Here is a 17,751-nt window from a genome sequence, read left to right on the forward strand (position 1 = left end):
ATTGATGCGTTTCATTTTGTAAGTACCGTAAATGCAATTGTATACAAGAATATTGTTACGAGAGGTACGGGGATCGATACCTCCACCATAACGTTACGTGTGAAAAGACACAGACGAAAGAGGCTATTTACAGGTTATTTACACTGGAGCCAGACAGCCAGGCCGACCCTCGCTTGCGCTAAGAGCTGCGACCAACTTCATCTTCGTTCTCGCGGCGGCCCGTCTCATGAGAATCGCTCAATGATATCGTAATACTATTAATAATATTTTGTTCACTCAGATATCAGCATGAGGACTTGCTTAATTCTATACTAATCATTTTCCTCTCTGTTACTATAAACAGAGCTACGTTTACACATTTGTCATGGAAATAAATATTGACACTTTCGTATAGGTACTGACTGTAGCATATATACATGTCACATTGAAGAAAAATATGCTAGTTACATTGTGCGTGTTGTTGTTCAGGCAGAATTATGTTTAGCTGATTAAAAATTGCAACTATAAGGACATTCAGAGCATGTTTGTTTTTCAAGCTGCTTTCTGGTGATTTCAGACATTCATGCCACACGTATGCATTTGTGTTGACTTCTCTACTTATAAACACACGCAAACTACTAAAGACACATACACAATATGGGAGAGGACACCAGACAAACACTGGACTTAAGATTTGTTTTGATGTCATTACAGGCTGTGAAGTTGGGTATAAAGTAACAAGCTATGGGTTACACCCCCATAGCTCGTAACATTTACATAGTATAATATCAATCTAAAAAGTTATAGGTTGAAAGCGTCATCTTAATGGAAGCCAACACATCTATTCGTTGGTAGGCTTAAGTGACTGCACACTTTATACATTCATGACATTTAGTTACTGGCTTCACAGTCTGTGTCAACAGTAAGCATCATTTCCAGATCCAGCATTCATACTGTAATGTTCTTTATCATGTTTATGCCTAATCTTTGTTGTGTCAATTGTGCTCTGGAGGGGGGGGTATTCTGTAAGAGTCCACTTAGTGGATTGTCCATTTCGGCCGCTGCTGATTGGATGCAGCTGAACGAGCGAGGAGGAGGCGAGCGGCCCCAGCCAATCAGCTACGACTGAAATGGACAGTCCACTAGGTGGACTGCTACAGAATACCTCCCCTGCTCAGGCACCTACTGGTCAATGTGTAACATTGTTGTATACATCTATGTTTGCCAGTGTGCATGCTACAAGATAGGTTATGTTTTGCCTCTTTGATAGGTATTATAGTTCAGAAGAAGCATTTGCCAAAGTAAATGCCAAGCTCAGGAGAGGTGACATCCTTGGTTGTATTGGCCACCCAGGTAAGATTAGCTGTTTTAAATGCTAGTCAAGTAGCTGGCATGTAACCTGCTTATTCTATGAAGTGTGCCAACAAAAGGCGTGTTATGCTGCTGCATTCAGACTATAAATGAAAACTTCTGTAATAACTAGGCACAGCTAGAGATACCAGTGAACACGTGTGTGCATGACGGGCAGTAGCTCCGGATTTGGAGGTGGCATGAGAGCACACCCACAGGTTTCATTGCGGGGGGGGGGGGGCACTGCCTTTCCCAGTACTGACCGCCCCTCTAATTCCATGTTGGTTGCGTAATTACCAAAAAAAAAGTTCATGTAAATGAAATGAGCCACCAGGCTCTTGCCCTCACACTCAAAATGCACTCCTAGAGCCCCTGTGCATAGGCCAAAATGTATCGTGATACACACACTGCCCCCACTTTGTTCATCCGGATGTAGTACAGCTTTACATAGTCCATGTTACAAGTACATGTGAAGTGACAAAAAGTGTAACCTCAGTTCCCTTTCATAAGGGGATATTTTTGCTAATGCTGCTTTCCAGTGCCACTTGGCACATGCTTGCTCTTAAAAGTTGGAAGTCTGCTGAACTGTAAAAAATTTGGAGGATGCTTAAGCTTCTCTTTTAAGAGTGGAATGCGATGGTATTCAAAGATCCCTGACTACTTCTCACGCTTCCCGGCAACTGGAGCGTATGTAATCGTAATGCTTACCTGAAAACGCTTGCCACGAACGCTATGCACGAAGGCGAGCTTTGTGGTGGAACCACGGCCTCTTGCGTTTGCTGCGATGCGGCGGAAGCGAGCGCCAGCTGGAATTAATGCAAGGAATTGGGCGCGCCGCTCCATGGCCCTCAAGACACCCATGGCGCTGGCGCGCGCAAAATGACAGACGTTGCGACTGGTCTGTGAACGCCGTGGCCAGTTTGTGTGTGTGAAGGGCTTTCTTTGAGTTTTCACTTAACAGAATTATGTTTTCTCGTATAGTCAAATTACAGTTCGAGAACTAGCATGTGTATAGCTTGTGTGCAAGTTGTCGTTTATGATTTTTCTACGTATTTTAGCTTGAGAAATTCAATTCAGTCAATTCCTTGCATCATATGGAAGGCCTGGGTATACATTGTCTGAAAATCTTTTTGCCGCTGCGACGTCCAACGCGGGATGCCGGATTTTCTGCGACACGGGCTCCTGAACGCTGTCATGTTAAAACTGGATTACTGTTCCAGTGCATTAAGGCAGATTGAGACACAGAAGCATGCCAGGAATAGATATTGAGCCTCATTGCATGTCCTTCTTGAACTAGGTTTTCTTTTAGGCATTTTTCGTGAACAGCAGTCGACAATTGATTTTTCAGACATGCCTGGTAAATCGGACACTTTTACAGCGCTGCCACATACCAAATAGAGCCAATGTATAATGTCTGAAATCATGGATGCTAAAACCATTTGCCGTCCAATTTTCCAAACTCTTTGGCAAGACTGCAGATTTGAAACAGCATTAATTGAAGCCACCAGCACTCTCGTAGACCTATCCACTGGCAGCCGTAGCCACCAGAGCAAAGCTAGGTCTAGCTGCTTCAAGGTTCTCTACCAGACTTCCTGCTGTTCAGTGCTGTGTTGTTCATTAAAAGAATTTGCCGCTGTCAGCAATGGCGCCGACTCTGCCCTTGTCATCCTCGCTGTTGTGCTCAAAGTACGGAAAGCACAGCAAGCATGTTGCATAGTGCCAGTTTCTAAAAGTCAGCTTCTCCACTATAGAGTGGTGTGATGCAATCAAGCATATGCAGAGTATTGTGGTGAAGCATACCAAAAGCAAAAAGGGGCCACTGTCATGGGACACAGTACGTAGTATTCATTAATTATACACGCATGCACCTGCTGTCTCTTCTCACAGTACGAACACTGAGACACCTAAATAAGTTTACCGGGATGCCTTCAGAGCTACTTAGGACATGCATGTGGCATTTTGAACCTTTGGGGGCAGTAAAAGGCATCTATTCATTTTGACATTTTTGCGGCTTCTAGGCAGTCCATTACTCGGACATTGAATGTATTTTTAATGTATGTTTGTATGAGCTTATGTATGTGTGCTAAATTTATTCATGCTGGACAAGCATAAGATATGCTTTTTTTTTTACCTCTTCAGGTAAGACAAAGAAAGGTGAATTGAGTATTGTACCAGTGGAGATGGTACTTCTTGCTCCATGCTTACACATGCTGCCTCACCTACATTTTGGGCTCAAGGACAAGGTAGGCTTGCTTGACATTTCGCATTTTAACTATTGAGCCTACGCCATAGTTGTCCCAGTAGGCTGGTTTCAGTTAAGATTAGCCAGCCATGTTCAGTCAACATTTTTAAATTACATGAAAGAAAAAGATTATTATTATATTGCTTTTGTGGCAGAAGAAGCGATTCCAAGCTTACTTTATTTTAAAAAAAAAATTTTACCCGGAAAAAGAATTCCAATATTTCTTATGCCTCAGGCCACCATCCACGAACTGCACATTATTGGTGCTGTCACAAATTATTACAGGAATAGTTTTCACACTGCAACCAAAATATTTTTTCTGAATGATATTAACTGAAAATTCTCCTGGCCAGAAGAAATATAATCTTGTGGGAGCTTCAGATATAGGACAAAATTATTACAAACATAACACAAACTTCAGTTTGGTTCGCACTTCCACTCTTTGAAAGGGAAAAATTGTCATCCACCCGAATGTAGCATGAAGCTACACATTAAACCCATACGGTTTTCTCAGAAAGAATGTTTTGCAGTAGAGGAAAAATTTGTCGTGACTCGTGATCCTGGATCATGAGCCACATCATGTTTTATGGAACAGGATGCGGCTTCACTTCGGCGACCTCTCTTGTCGGGCCGCGCGCAATTTGAGAGGTGCGTTTGTAAGCAGCTGCTTGTTATTCAATCACTTGACCATCTGCGTCCATGTGTGGAAGTTTTCATTTATTGTCTCGACATTCCTTTGCCATGGAAGCGAAATTTCGTTATATTGAATTTGCATAGAAACACGCTTCGGTATATTAATGTTCTAATTGCATGGTGTTCTATGGACAATAGGTTAGGAAAAGTTAAATACTTAGTTTTATCGAGAATTTCGTCATATTGAAGTTTGTTATATCAAGGTTTAACTGTATTTTATTTTTGCACACCAATGTCACAAGTCACTCATGAGAGATGACCTTCGGTACACTGGGCATAATACTAAGCCTAAAAGCTCGCACCACTCAGACTGTGTACGTTGCACATTTTTATTCCAAATAAAGTAGAAATAGATACAGTACGGAAGCAAACCAGCTCCATCAAAACTGCCATGACAACACTGTGAACGCAAATCACGTGTGAACATGACTGCGTATCCCTAATAATGCACCATTTAAATGGCTTATTGTCATCCACTGGCAACGATGGTCAATTAGGTAGACACTGTGAAATTCAGAGGTGGCTATCAGCTTGGAGAACTTCATGGTCTTGCATGGAACTATCTTGCAAGCTCATACATAGTTTTGAATTCACTTCTGGCGTGGGTGTTGAAGTGCCATCTAGGGTCCATCATGGAAGACCATGCTGAAGGATGCCCAGGCTGAGTTTTGCATGATCAGCATGCGTCAGAAGTAACCTAAGTGCCACAAGTTTTTTTTAGTGCAACTGCAAATATATAGCTTTCTATAAAAATACAGTTGGCATTGAATTCTGGCTTGGTCAACAAAAATATGAATGTATCAACTAACCGCATGCTTGTTATTGACTTGTGGCTCACAGCAGTTGATGTCAGCGCTGATAGAATTGCCAACTGTGCCTTTTCTGTGTCTTATAAATAAAAGCTGTGTACCTCAGCAGAATGTTTCATTAGTGACCTGTACAACATGGTCTACAACATACATCTAAAATTCATTTTAATGGCCCTTTTTTGAAACATAGCTGCATCATCATCGTGACATCCTTTACCACAAGCTTGTGCCATTTCTTGTTATTAAAGTTGTCCTTGTGAAAGTGTAGTGGCCTGCATATTCTCCTATCATTTGATTTTGAACCTTATAGGAATGCCTTCGTTTTCAAGATTTGCAAAGTGTCCATGAGCCACGCACCACAGACAGTTTGAACTCAGAAGGCATGAACACGCTGTGGACCATTTGCTATCTGTTAATGACGCCTGGTTGTTTCCACTCTGGGATGCTACGACAGCTGTGCCTTGTATTGTTGGCAAAGTTTGCCTTCCTGTAAACTGTGGCACCTTATTTATACAAGAGTGTTGTTGTTGTTGTTGTTGTTGTTGTTGTTGTTATTGTTGTTGTTGTTGTTGTTGTTGTTGTTAGATGGCTATTTTTTTCTTGCTGGGGTAAATGCAGGAAACCCGATTTCGACAACGCTATCTGGACCTCATTCTTAATGAGAGCACACGGCAAAAATTCATCAAACGTTCCAAAGTGGTCAACTACATACGCAAGTTTTTTGACAGCATGGGCTTTCTTGAGGTGGGTCAATAAATCGTCTTGAATGCTCCAATTGTGAAAAAAGTTTATTGTGCACTTTTTATGTGTGTAGCATTGAGTAAGAGACCTGCGCCTGTGTGTGCATATATATATATAATAAATGTATTGGTAACAACAATGCTGCACATGAAGGCAAAGAAAAGGTAGACACTAATGGCGCTTTCCAGTAGGCATGTAGATAGTAGCACTTGAGCCAAAAGTGCCCTCTCAAGGGCTTATGCCAGCCTCAATGGCACTTCAGAGGCTATTGCTAGATCGCATGGGAGTGCTTTTGGAACAATCCCAAGTGTTCCTGCTCACACACTGGAAAGCATTGTAAATCAGGCCAACTGATAAGTTTCTCGGCTGAATTTTAACGTATTGGAGAAAAAAAAATGTCTGGCTAAGGTCAAATTTCTCTTTCTCAATTTCTTTCATGCCCAGATTGCAATATTGATGACACTGTCGTGTGATGCTGCAGATTTTCTAGTCATTTCATGGATTTCTATTGGAAAAGCCAACAAAACGTGCCAAGTTGAATTTTCAGTTACCAATCAGTACAGAGCAATTTTTTAATGTTAATCACCACTTTCCTAGCCTTGTCGGGTCATACAAAGTTACATTTAGTTTTTTAGTTTGGTAGTTTATAAAATGGCATTGCCACATGCCTGTGATTAATATACCAAACTCCTGTTCAAATTACTTAGTAAAAGCAACCTCTCTATTGCTTAAAGTATTATGAGATGTGTCAGTTTGGCTTGAAATAACTTTGTTATTTATTGATGAAATCTGATAAAACTGCGTGTGCTCTTTCAGTTTTTGTGTTTACTTTAAATATCCTATTATATTTCACATATACATAGTAGTTGTGAAGTTAATTAATAATAACCTTCCATTGTTTGTTGAAACAATTAACAATTTACCTGCTAAAGGGAACAACATATAATTGGATACCACAGTGCATAAGGATAGCAATGCTGGAAACAGATCTGAAATTGAACAATTATTTGTCATTTTACAGCCCATTGAAGTTCCGTGTTCACAGTATGAATAATAAGAACACATTTAAATGTAAATAAAAAAAAACTTTTGGAGCTGAAAATGAAAAATGTGCTCACAGCATTGCATTCCCACCACATTTAGCGTTGTGCTGCAAAAAAAAAGAAAGAAATAGTAGCTCTGGCTGTCCTCGGTGCAAAGGCACTGATGCAGCAAAAATGCAAAGTGCCCAAAAACATGTTTTAAGAAAATTGAAAAAAAAAAAAGAAATGTTACTCAGTGCTATACAGTAAAAGCTATTTACATATTTACATACAAAATTGAATAGTAAGCCCCACAGTGCATATGCATTTAGCTTCATATAGCAAAAAAAAAAAACAGTTGTAGCTGACCTAGATCTTGAGATGTTGCCGCAAACAAGCACGCTGAGCAAAAAGTTTGTCTTGCGAAAAATGCATGACTCTATTTATTCGGGAGTATAATCAAGTATCTACATCTTGTGAGTTTTAACAGGCTAGTGTGCCACTGGCACATGCCCCAGTATGTATGCCGCAGTGTGAAGCGTTTGTTATTGAAAAAGAAAGAAAGGAAGAAAGAAATCATGTCGTGTGCCATACCGGAGCTCCGCATTTCACACGCCGCGAGATTATTCACGAGGAAGGGGTTGCACGTTTGGTCGACCCAGCATCACCGCAGATCGTGCACGAGATGAATAACTTTGAATCGCAAAATATGTCAACTACCGGTGCTCTGCATTTTGTGCACAGCGAGGTCATTCATGAGCAACAGGTAAAACACATGAGGTTACAATAACGCTGTGTCTAAAGGTATGCCGCACATGCAGTCTTGGTCAAAAGTTCTGAAGCTGCAGCAACCGTGCCCGGAGCAGCCACGCTCCGCTATCGCAGCGTTTCCATCAACGGCGGTCGCAGGCGCTCGCTGGTTGGGGGAATAAAAGAGAGAAAGAAGGAACATAGCTCTCGCTTTACTGCTGTCGCCCAGTCAGTGATCATAAAGTTGTCCGTCAGCTAGTATGCCATTCAGCTGCACTTTTACCTTTCGTGCTCCTGCCGCGCGAATGCGCTGCGGTAAAGAAAGGGCTGCCGCCAAGGTGATGCCACAAGGCTCCATAGCCTACTGTTTGGTACTGCAAAGCTTAACCGCACAACCGCGGTGTTCTGGCAAGATAAAGTCTCGGGTTTAAAATGCAATAGCAGTTGTAATGGGAACCAACCTTAGCGTTTCCCCAACCACAGACCAGAGATTTTGAAGTTGATATCGCTGCGTGTTCTGAAGTAGGTCTCAGATTTTTCGAGCTAAAAACATTTTATGCATAAAAGCCAAACCCAAGATGTGGGCTGGGCGAGGCAACACAACTGGCACGCAAAAGCTTTGGAGTGCTTCGTCGGGAGCACGAATATATCGAGAAAACGCTCCTGGCGAAGCGCCACATCCCCAGGATCGCTGCTCTCTAATGCGTCAGCGCCCTCAATGAGGGCAATACTTGCAAAGAGACATACACAACAGCTCGCTAGTTCTTGCCCCACCACGGCATGGCAGCGAGAATGATACTCCTTCTCGCTCTCTTTTATTCCCGCAGCCAACTAGCGTCTGCGAGCGCCGTTGATGGCAGCACCACGATAGTGGAGTGTGGCTGCTCCGGGCAAAGTTGCTGGGGCTACGGAACTTTTGACCAAGATTGTACCTGCTTTGCTTCCATTTCGCTAACTCTGTGGCTCACGCCTACTGATTTTTGCACATGTTTGTGCAGACGAACGTTTATTTAACTCAAACCGGATCATTAAAAATGTTTTCGAAAGGTCACAGAGAGCAGCACATGAAAAGCCTGGCACGAGCGAACATACCTCTCCAGGAGAGCAGGCCTGGTCTCTACTAAGGACTCAACTGCTCCCCCGGGGAAATTAGTGGTGTTATATTGAAGGTAGAGCACCGTAAGGCGCGAGAAAAGTATAACACGGCGTGACTGACTCAGCACAAGCGCCGCAGGCGCGAGAAAGTTTGTTCGACGTACGTCGAGTAACCAAGAAAGCGCCCAGCGACTTCTACAACACCAGACAGAACATTGCCCATGTTTGGCCGCCGCTCACACACTGTGAATTCCGCGCCGGCGAGGCATCGCCGCAGATTGTACACGAGATGACTATCTCTATGGCGAGACCGCAGTCACATGACGTTCACCTTTGCCCACTGCTGCACCGCAACTTGCGCTTTACACAAGGCTGCAGAGCATTTATAGAATTGAAGCTTACGATAACGAAGCACGGCTCCAACGCATCTGAGCCTGCTGCGGCTGCATCAGCGTGAGCGAGAAAATCTGATTTGCGCTTGGTAGCTGGTGTTCAAGCAAAGTCTTGCAGTTTTTCTTGAGCCTTCTTCACTTTCTGCAAGTCATCGGACTGCAGTAGTTTTGCTGGAATGCTGCATGAACACTGCCCACTGCCAGAACCGCTTTCATCTGCTAAGCCTACTCCGCTGTCAAGGGGGGAGGCTTCGGCGGTGCTTGGCACAGGTAGCAAACTTTGCCGGCATCTTCCAAAGCTACTGTGCACTTTTGAAAGTTTAGCACCCCTCGTTTCTTCTTATGTTTGCTGAGTTTATGGATTGTAGCAAACTGAACTTGACATCATTTCACGACGGGCTTCGCACGCCCGAGCAGACGACGGCGAAAATCCACCAATGGCATGGCGTGCTTACGGTCACGTGTCTCAGGCGACAAATGGAATTGCACATCGGAACAACTTTTTCGTGGGCTTTTTCTTCATAATTCAGCGCACAGAGTATTGGTGCCGCGAAAACTAAACGAGAAGTGTGGCTCTTTTAAACAAGACGGAAGATGGCTGCGAATGGAAACATAGAACAACAAGTGCACGTCTAAAATAGGCTCCCTCTTGCGCGTTCATCAGTAAAAGTACAGCTTGCCGGCGTGATATGAAACGTCATTATGACCAAAATATAGGTTCAAGATGCGTGAAAATTTATGAGATAATGCATCAGACACTACAATCCAAAAAATGATGTTTTCAAAAATATGATTTTTTACGCAATTTTTCGGTCTCTAAGACCCCCCCGATCACCTTTCTTTGTCTCTTTAATTTGCCATTGTCTGCAAGACTTTGGTATGAGGCTGTCTTGTAGAGCTTATGTGCTTTTTCGTTCTCCCTGCATCTGCAATGGCATATCTTGTGTATTTATAATGTGTAGGCTTTCCTAGTTGTCATACTTGGCTGTTTATTTCCTTTACAAAAAAGATAGGACACTCTTATATCACCTGGGCACAGGATGGCTAGGATGTACATTTGATTTGAAGTTTTCAAAGAACAAGTGCTGTAAGAAAAATGATGTTGTAGCTTGACTATTCACCCTGCAATTAGTGAAGTTCAGTACGGTGCTTGCTCACAGAAGTGCAAATTGTACTTGTATTTCCTCTGTTTCATGAACTTTTGTGGTTAACATGTATAGAGAGGTTACTGCTAAGCATACGTGTCTAATATCAATTTTCATTATGTCTTGTTGAAGAGTGCATCATCTGTTTGAGTCACTAGTAAGGGACCTAGTCTATATTTTGTTAGCACTGTCAGCTTGAGTTTTGACTTGAACATGCTTGTTGTATGTATTACTGTGGAGCTGCAATACCTGGCACTTATGGACTAAATGTTACCTGTGCAGGTTGAGACACCTATGATGAACATGATTGCGGGGGGTGCCACAGCCAAACCTTTCATTACACACCACAATGAGCTGAACATGGACCTCTTTATGCGTGTGGCTCCAGAACTATATCTCAAGGTTGGTTGATGTTGACATGGTAGGACTTTCAGGAGAAAAGAGCAAAACCTATCAGTTGTGATAGTGTTGTGGTGTGGTGATGTTTGCTTTCCTTTAAGGGGAGACGCTCCTCAAAGCAACTTTCTTTTATTACTTGTACTAGAGGTTTCAAAATTCAGTCAAGTATAGACTTTTCTATGCAGATTTCAAATATAGCACTACTTTTTGTGTAGCTGTTATAGTTTTAGAGTTAGGGGGTGCACAACGCCAAAATATTGTCATCTTTATGGGCACATCATTATGTAATAGATTTTCACAAAAAGCATTGTGCTGTAGTTTGTTTAGCTCTTTGTAGATCGCAAATTGCCGATATCTAGCCGAACAGTGTGCACAGTTACTGAAACTATGCAAAAAAGTTTGAACATTTCAACTAACTTTTTTTTCTAATTCTCTGAGATGTAACCATGTACTTTTGCAACTTACTGCTTCGAGATATTGCAATTTCAAGTACATATTAGCACTGCATATCTTCAAAAGTATGTATGCCAAATTTTGTTACTGTAAGGCAATTGTAAGTGTACAAGGTTATTTTCATGTGATTGTGAAAAAAAATTAGCTGAAGTGTCCGACTTCATTTTTCATAGTTCCAGTAATTGTACACGCTGCTTGAATAGATATCGGCAGTTTGCAGTCTACAAAGAGCTAAATAAGCTACAGCACAAAGTGTTTTGCAAAAATTTGTTACACAATACAGTGCCCGCAAAATCACTCTATTTTGCCATTGTGTAGGACTTAACTCAAGAACTGTAGCAGCTACGCAGAAATTAATGATATATTTGAAATCTGCTTGAAATGCTCTATAAGTGGGTGGATTTTAAATCTTTAGTACAAATCTTAAAGAAATGCTTTTTTCGAAGAGCATCTCCCCTTAAAGCACAGCTCTTAGGTGACCGTTCCTGCAGCGAGCGGCAGAGTCCAATGAGAGCGGCCATTTCAGTGATGTGCACGCAGGAAACTGGTGTCATGCAGACCCACACGACCACTTGTTTCGTACTATCGTCTGCTCGCGTCAGCCTTTGCTCACACTTGTTTGGTTTGCTGAGTTTGGTATCGTTCGCACTTGTTTCGATTGTCATGGTTTACGATTTTTGTAATCTGATTGTGTGCACGACCCTAATTGTTTAGTACTTTCTGGAAGCCAGGCAGGCACCAACGATTACACTGGAACCTTTGACCAGTCATTTATAAAAGTTGCCGTGCTTGACCCGCAGATCAGATTTTCGATGATCGCCGACTTTGCTCGCCATTATCGTTGTGCTTGAGTTTTACTTGTTTTGCTGGGAACGAGTTCGCCCAATAAGGAGTTAAAGTTGTAGCTCACAGTTTCGACACTGTTGTTCTTCACTGTCACTACCATGGGAGAAATGTAAGCAAGTTCTTTCTGAACAATGAGTGATGTTATTGGCGGAAGTGCTTCATCTGCTGTAGCTGCTAAACTAGCTGCCTGAGCAGAGGCTCGGTGCCGCCGCCGAGAGGACCCTGTCATTCAGAATCAAATTCTTTGCTACAGTATATTGCGAATTCAAAACACTTAAACAGCTGCGCTCAAAAATTCACATTGTTGAATTTTTTCCACCCCCCTTGCCCCATTCATTGTACTTGTTGATATACAGTACTGTATTTACTCGCATAATGATCGCACTTTTTTGTCAAAAAAATTGACGCAAATTCAGGGGTGCGATCATATGCGGGTTAAATTTCCCACGAAAAGAAAAAAATTTTTTCCTCCTGTGTTTGCTGCGCGATTACAACAGGTCAACAAACAGACGGCTGCCGCTGCAACAGTGCAGGACACCAAAACAAAAATGTCAGCCGGTGGGGCAAGCCGTCTGTGCCGAAAGAGATTTTTTTTCTTCTCGTGAGTGCATTACGTGCATTGAAACAGTTTCTTCCGTATCAGTAATGAATAATATTGTTAATATCGGCAAGCTTGCAGCAATAACGTAGCCATGTCCACTTTGAGGGGACAGAAACGGAGATGGGCGCACTTAGCTGCCAGTGATAGAAACACATGGCGGGCATGCTGCCGAAACTGCGACATTTGTCTTCACTACTATCCTAATACTACAGCACGTTTCCGCTAAGGGTGGGCGAATATCTTGGCTGGGTGGGCGGATATCTTAGCTGTGTTACAAGTGTCGGCACATGAATAAGGTACACTTCTAATGTATCAGTGTAAACGTGGCTACTATCTTTGCCGCTTGCGGTTTGTTGCATGCCCATGAGTTCAGACGAGAAGAATCGAAAGGCACCTTTTTTGTTGCTGTTGACCACAACCATTATAAAGCCTACAAATAATAAAGCCAAGGCAAGTTTGGTCGTAGCTTTTTTTTTTTCATGGAAGTGCGGAAAGTGATGAAAAGAATGAAATGGGGGCATCTGCTTAAGAATGTTTGGTGCATGCAGACCGCTTTGTAGGTCTTGTAGAGTCGTTCGCGTAGCATTCGACAGCATTCGACAGATGGTAAGCGCGATCATCATTAGCTAGATTTGGCACACGACATATTGCTGCGGCAAGTTCGGGGCACGATCATTACACGGGAAAGAAAAAAAATCGAATTTTGACGACAAAATTCAGGGGTGCGATCATTATGCGAGTGTGATCATTTGCAAGTAAATACGGTATGACTTCTCAACATTGTCATTCTGTGCAGCCACATTGATGTACACTTTGATTGGCAGTTCACCTGCTCGAAACACTAACAATAGAATTGCTAAGAACTTAAGGGGTCACTGTTTCATTTGCCATACTCGCCAAATCTGGCTCAGCTTCCTAAGGCATGAAGAAATGTTTTAAAGGAACAATATTTTAACCCTTTAAGGGTCAATCACGTAAATATGCGGCACTGCAAACAAGTCCAAAATGGTCGATACCATATATTTATGGTGCCATCTGTACATTTAAAAAGTGCACTGATTTCCTATTTTTTTTTCTTTCCTGGCATGTGCTACCATTATGTGGGAATACAGGGAATTTTTTTCTCGCGCCACTCTCTCTCAGTTTTTGTTGCATGGTTTATTTTAGAGCTAGTTTGCTCCGGCGCGTCTATATACTACTATTCGCGCATTGGCAGACGGCGGTGTGGGTTTTTCCTTGCGGGCAGTTTCGGCTTGCGCTCGCAAAACTGATGGCTATCTCGTTACTAATCGCTCAAAGGGCGACCGCCTGTTTCTCGCTCGTTTAGTGCTCACAGGGGTGCACATAGGAAGGATGCCGCCGTGCATGCGTTTCCTTTTCTTTTTTGAAGACTCGCGAAAACTAATTGCCTCTGGTTGGTGATAAGATGAAGATTAGCGGAAGTTTGTCGCACGTTTTGCTTTTTTTGACAGGCACACAACCACACAGTTTTCTTGAGTGCGCTCACCTACACAGTTAGATTACACTATGGATGTAAATATTAGTCTAAGAGCAGGAACATTTGAGACTTGCGAAATATTCTCGTGCGGGCATTTTCTAAGCCTTGAACTATGTGTATAACAATGCATCAAATTTTTCATTCTTATAAGTTTATTTACTTTTTTTATTGTTATTCATGAATAAACAGTCATCATCATCATCAGCCTACTTTTATGTCCACTGCAGGACGGCCTCTCCCTGCGATCTCCAATTATTCCTGTCCTGTGCCAACCGATTCCAACTAGCACCCGCAAATTTCCTAATTTTTGGAACGAAAATGTTAGGCATAACTTTAAGGGACAGAAAGAGAGTGGTTTGGATCAGAGAGCAAACAATATTCTAATAGACATTAAGAGAAAAAAAATGGTGCTGGGCAGGTCATGTAATGCGCCAATTACATAACCTTTGGACCATTAGGATGACAGAATGGGTACCAAGAAAAGGGAAGCGCAGTAGAGGACGGCAGAAGACTAGGTGAACAAACAGTACATATACATCAACGCAAAATATTTTTTTCTCACTTTACGGTCACGCTGTCAAAACACTGGAGTGAGGTGTCGCAGCAGCAGCAGCGAGTGAATTGGCCTTCGTGCATCTCTCTCTTGAACGTGAATGAAACAAAAAGCACAGTGCATACGAAGCTACCGGCACTATGTGCACTCTGCAAACATGATATATTGCTTTGAAGAGGAGGCCTATGCGGGCGCGTACTTTGGCCATGTTGCAGATCGCTTTCAAAATACGATGCCCACAAGGCTATGCCGTAAGCAGCAGCCACCAGAGAATTGCGCCTCCCCCCCTCTCCCTCGCCTCACCGCCATGCCTCGCATGCAATAGAAGAGGGTTTCCGCTCTGCCTTCCTCCCTCGCGCACGCGAGATTGCACACTTTCACTTGCACATTCACCATACGGCACGTGGCTATGATTTTATTGCCCTTGGACTTTATATACGCACCCTCACGGCGCTGGCAGAAATCCGCCTGGAGTGTCCATATAATTGCCATTGCAATAAGACCTTAGTACTAGCGTCTGTATGGCATTTTGAAAGCTGTGAAATGTTTGCACCAATGCAATTAAAGGTAGAGGTGACAACTTGAATAGAACCAGCAATTTTGTTCACTACCATGTTTGCAACATGACATGCGCAGATCATCTCCAAAGTACAGTGGTGCATTCTAGTGTCCAAAATTTCAGTTGCTGTTATATACAGTAGAACCTCATTGATACGATCCCGTTATGTAGTTTTCTTGCGCCAACATTCGCAGAGAACAAAAAAATGACCCACTTCAGTTACGCTTATCTTTATTAGTTCATACATTCCCGGAAAACACAATCTTTCGGAACCAACATCCAGTACATCACCAAACTGCAATCGAGCGATACGTTTACTGGCCGCTAGATCCCGTGTAAACAAGAAAAGACTTGAGGCGCACGATCGACAATAGCCGTCCGCTGCATCAGCTTCCCCGCATACTCACCCACACATCTCGCATGAAAACACCGCTAGCAGCAGAAAAATCAAAACCAGCAGCACACTGTCATCATCATCATCATAGAAGGAAGCAGAGACCGGTCTGTCGAGTTTCTCAGTATATAGACCGTTTCATCGGGCGAGGAGGATAGGGCGCGCGGAGAGCCTTTCCTCCTCTCTGGCTTGGGCGATCCGGCGCGGCGCTGCTTGAAAGTATTGCTGTCGCGTGCTGCGGAACGATTTCGAGATGTTTTAGATCGTACTTTGTGAAATTTACGCCATGTTCGTTCATATAAGGTCGTAAGGGAAGCCTTTCGGTGCATCGGTAACTACTGTAGGCAGAAATATGTCTTGGGGGCGCAAAAATGTGACTCGCATAATCAGCCGCGGTGTACGCGCATTATCAATCGCGGTGCATGTATGTGTTGTTTACTATTTTGCTTATATCGATTTTAATTCAACAAAGAAAACCGGCGTATCTGTATTAGCAGCATTAAATGGTAAATCAGCTCACTGTCTGATCGATCGGCGTAGGGAGTAAAACATAAAACGTAAGAGCGCATGCTCGTGCACGGCCAACCTAAGGCAACCATGAAACATCTAAGCGGCAGGCGCTATCAAATATTTGTGATACACTGGCATCGTTCTCACGCATTTCAAGTGTAGTATGCTTGAAATTATCATATGTCTACGCTAGCCTTGCTGCATGAGGCCCGTGGCGCTGCTCAACACAGCGATCACTGCGGTTGGTAAGCCAGCACGATACATATATAAGCTGTGTGCTTCAGCATTGCCTTTTTGGCCTGTATACAGCCATAATATATGAGAGGGTTCGCATAAAAAGAATGCGATGGCTATTTTTTTAGCGTAAAATTTCCGTAATACGTGTGAGTACGTCGTAGAGAACTGAACGAACACAACCGAAAAAAAAATTCGGTTATCATCCTCTTTCTCTAAAAAGCAAGAGAAAACGGGCTAACGTCTCGCAACGTTTATAAATATAAAACCGCTGATGCCGTATGCTTGGACCATGCGCTATATAGAACAAAGATATCTGTAATTCAGTACCTAATACTGCTTAGGACGCTCGCGCAGTTCGTAAACGGTCACTTTGCTGGACAAGCTTAATTCAGACTGTATAAGGTATGCTGCTATTACTAGCCAAAACTATTTTATTCATGGGTGGAAACCTCATCCATCCAACCAAGTAGTCACGCAATGTAACCTGCAGCGAATAGTTTGAACGCTTGTCAAAGTATAATAGCACAGCTCCTATCGTAGCAGAACGGTACCCACGCTGTTACGATCGTCGCGTATGTTTCATGGCTCCTAAACCGCAGCTTAGAAATAGAGGATAATACTGTAATAAGGTCACATTACTGATTGGAACATTCGGAAATACACAATTGATCTCCGAGGCTGATTGTAGGCTCAAATATGCGCGCGCACATCGCGCTGCGTGTTCCGTCCACCTCAACGCCAGAAGAAATTCCGGCCATGACGCCTTAAACCACTTCAGCAAGTCTCACAGAACCGTTTACCATGTAGAAGACGCGCGTCATACTAAATAGAAAGCACGACCGCGAAAACAAACGCCAGAATCTGCCGCCGAGCGTATACCTGCCATGCAAAAGACCGCTTTCACCCAAGCCAGTATGGCGCTGCTCATAGGTGGCGCCACTGCGTTCACAATATGGCGGCACCTACGAAAAAACGGTCTATAGTGAGAAACTCTATGGGGCCGTCAGAGTCCAGTTCGTCATTCATGCATTTTTCTCTGACGGACGTACAATATAGTGCCGTTGTACTGTCTTGGTGCTTTATTTTGATGTTCATTGAACCCACGTGGGACTGCAGAGTTTGCTGAAGGAGGATGTCGCATTCTAGAATTAAAGGTGAACTTTTTCGGTGTTTAGGGGTGGTAGCGAGGCTTTGGAAAGAGCCGCTGCGATCAAAATCGCACATGGTGCATAGTTAAGAATGGTGTGAGACAAGGTTTAGGTAGCCAGTCTCTTCTTTATTCTCTCGAGTGAGAGCCCCACCACCAGGCACCAAGACGGTGATGATGAGTATGTACAGATTAGAATATGAAGCGTATGAATAATGCTCACAATGGTATTAGCTAAGGAGGTTGAATGTGATACACATCGAAAGCCGCCACTTCGATGGGTTCTGCCATATTCGTTGATGCGAAACCTTTGAGTCGAGTTTAGGTCGCTGCGCT

The 17,751-nt window shown here is 43.1% G+C and overlaps 1 protein-coding gene across 2 annotated transcripts in view; it reads left to right on the plus strand.

Moving 5' to 3' along the window:
- LysRS (Lysyl-tRNA synthetase) overlaps window positions 1-17,751 on the plus strand; it is a 70,819-nt gene that overhangs the window by 18,954 nt on the left and 34,114 nt on the right. For both annotated transcript variants that reach the window (XM_050195709.2, XM_050195711.2), the window contains 4 exons: window positions 1,250-1,332; window positions 3,469-3,572; window positions 5,692-5,817; window positions 10,501-10,620. In XM_050195709.2, the coding sequence (XP_050051666.1) occupies window positions 1,250-1,332; window positions 3,469-3,572; window positions 5,692-5,817; window positions 10,501-10,620 (433 nt within the window). The remainder of the gene's footprint in view (window positions 1-1,249; window positions 1,333-3,468; window positions 3,573-5,691; window positions 5,818-10,500; window positions 10,621-17,751) is intronic.

Source organism: Dermacentor andersoni, chromosome 1 (assembly GCF_023375885.2).
Source record: "Dermacentor andersoni chromosome 1, qqDerAnde1_hic_scaffold, whole genome shotgun sequence".
Lineage (NCBI taxonomy): Eukaryota > Metazoa > Arthropoda > Arachnida > Ixodida > Ixodidae > Dermacentor > Dermacentor andersoni.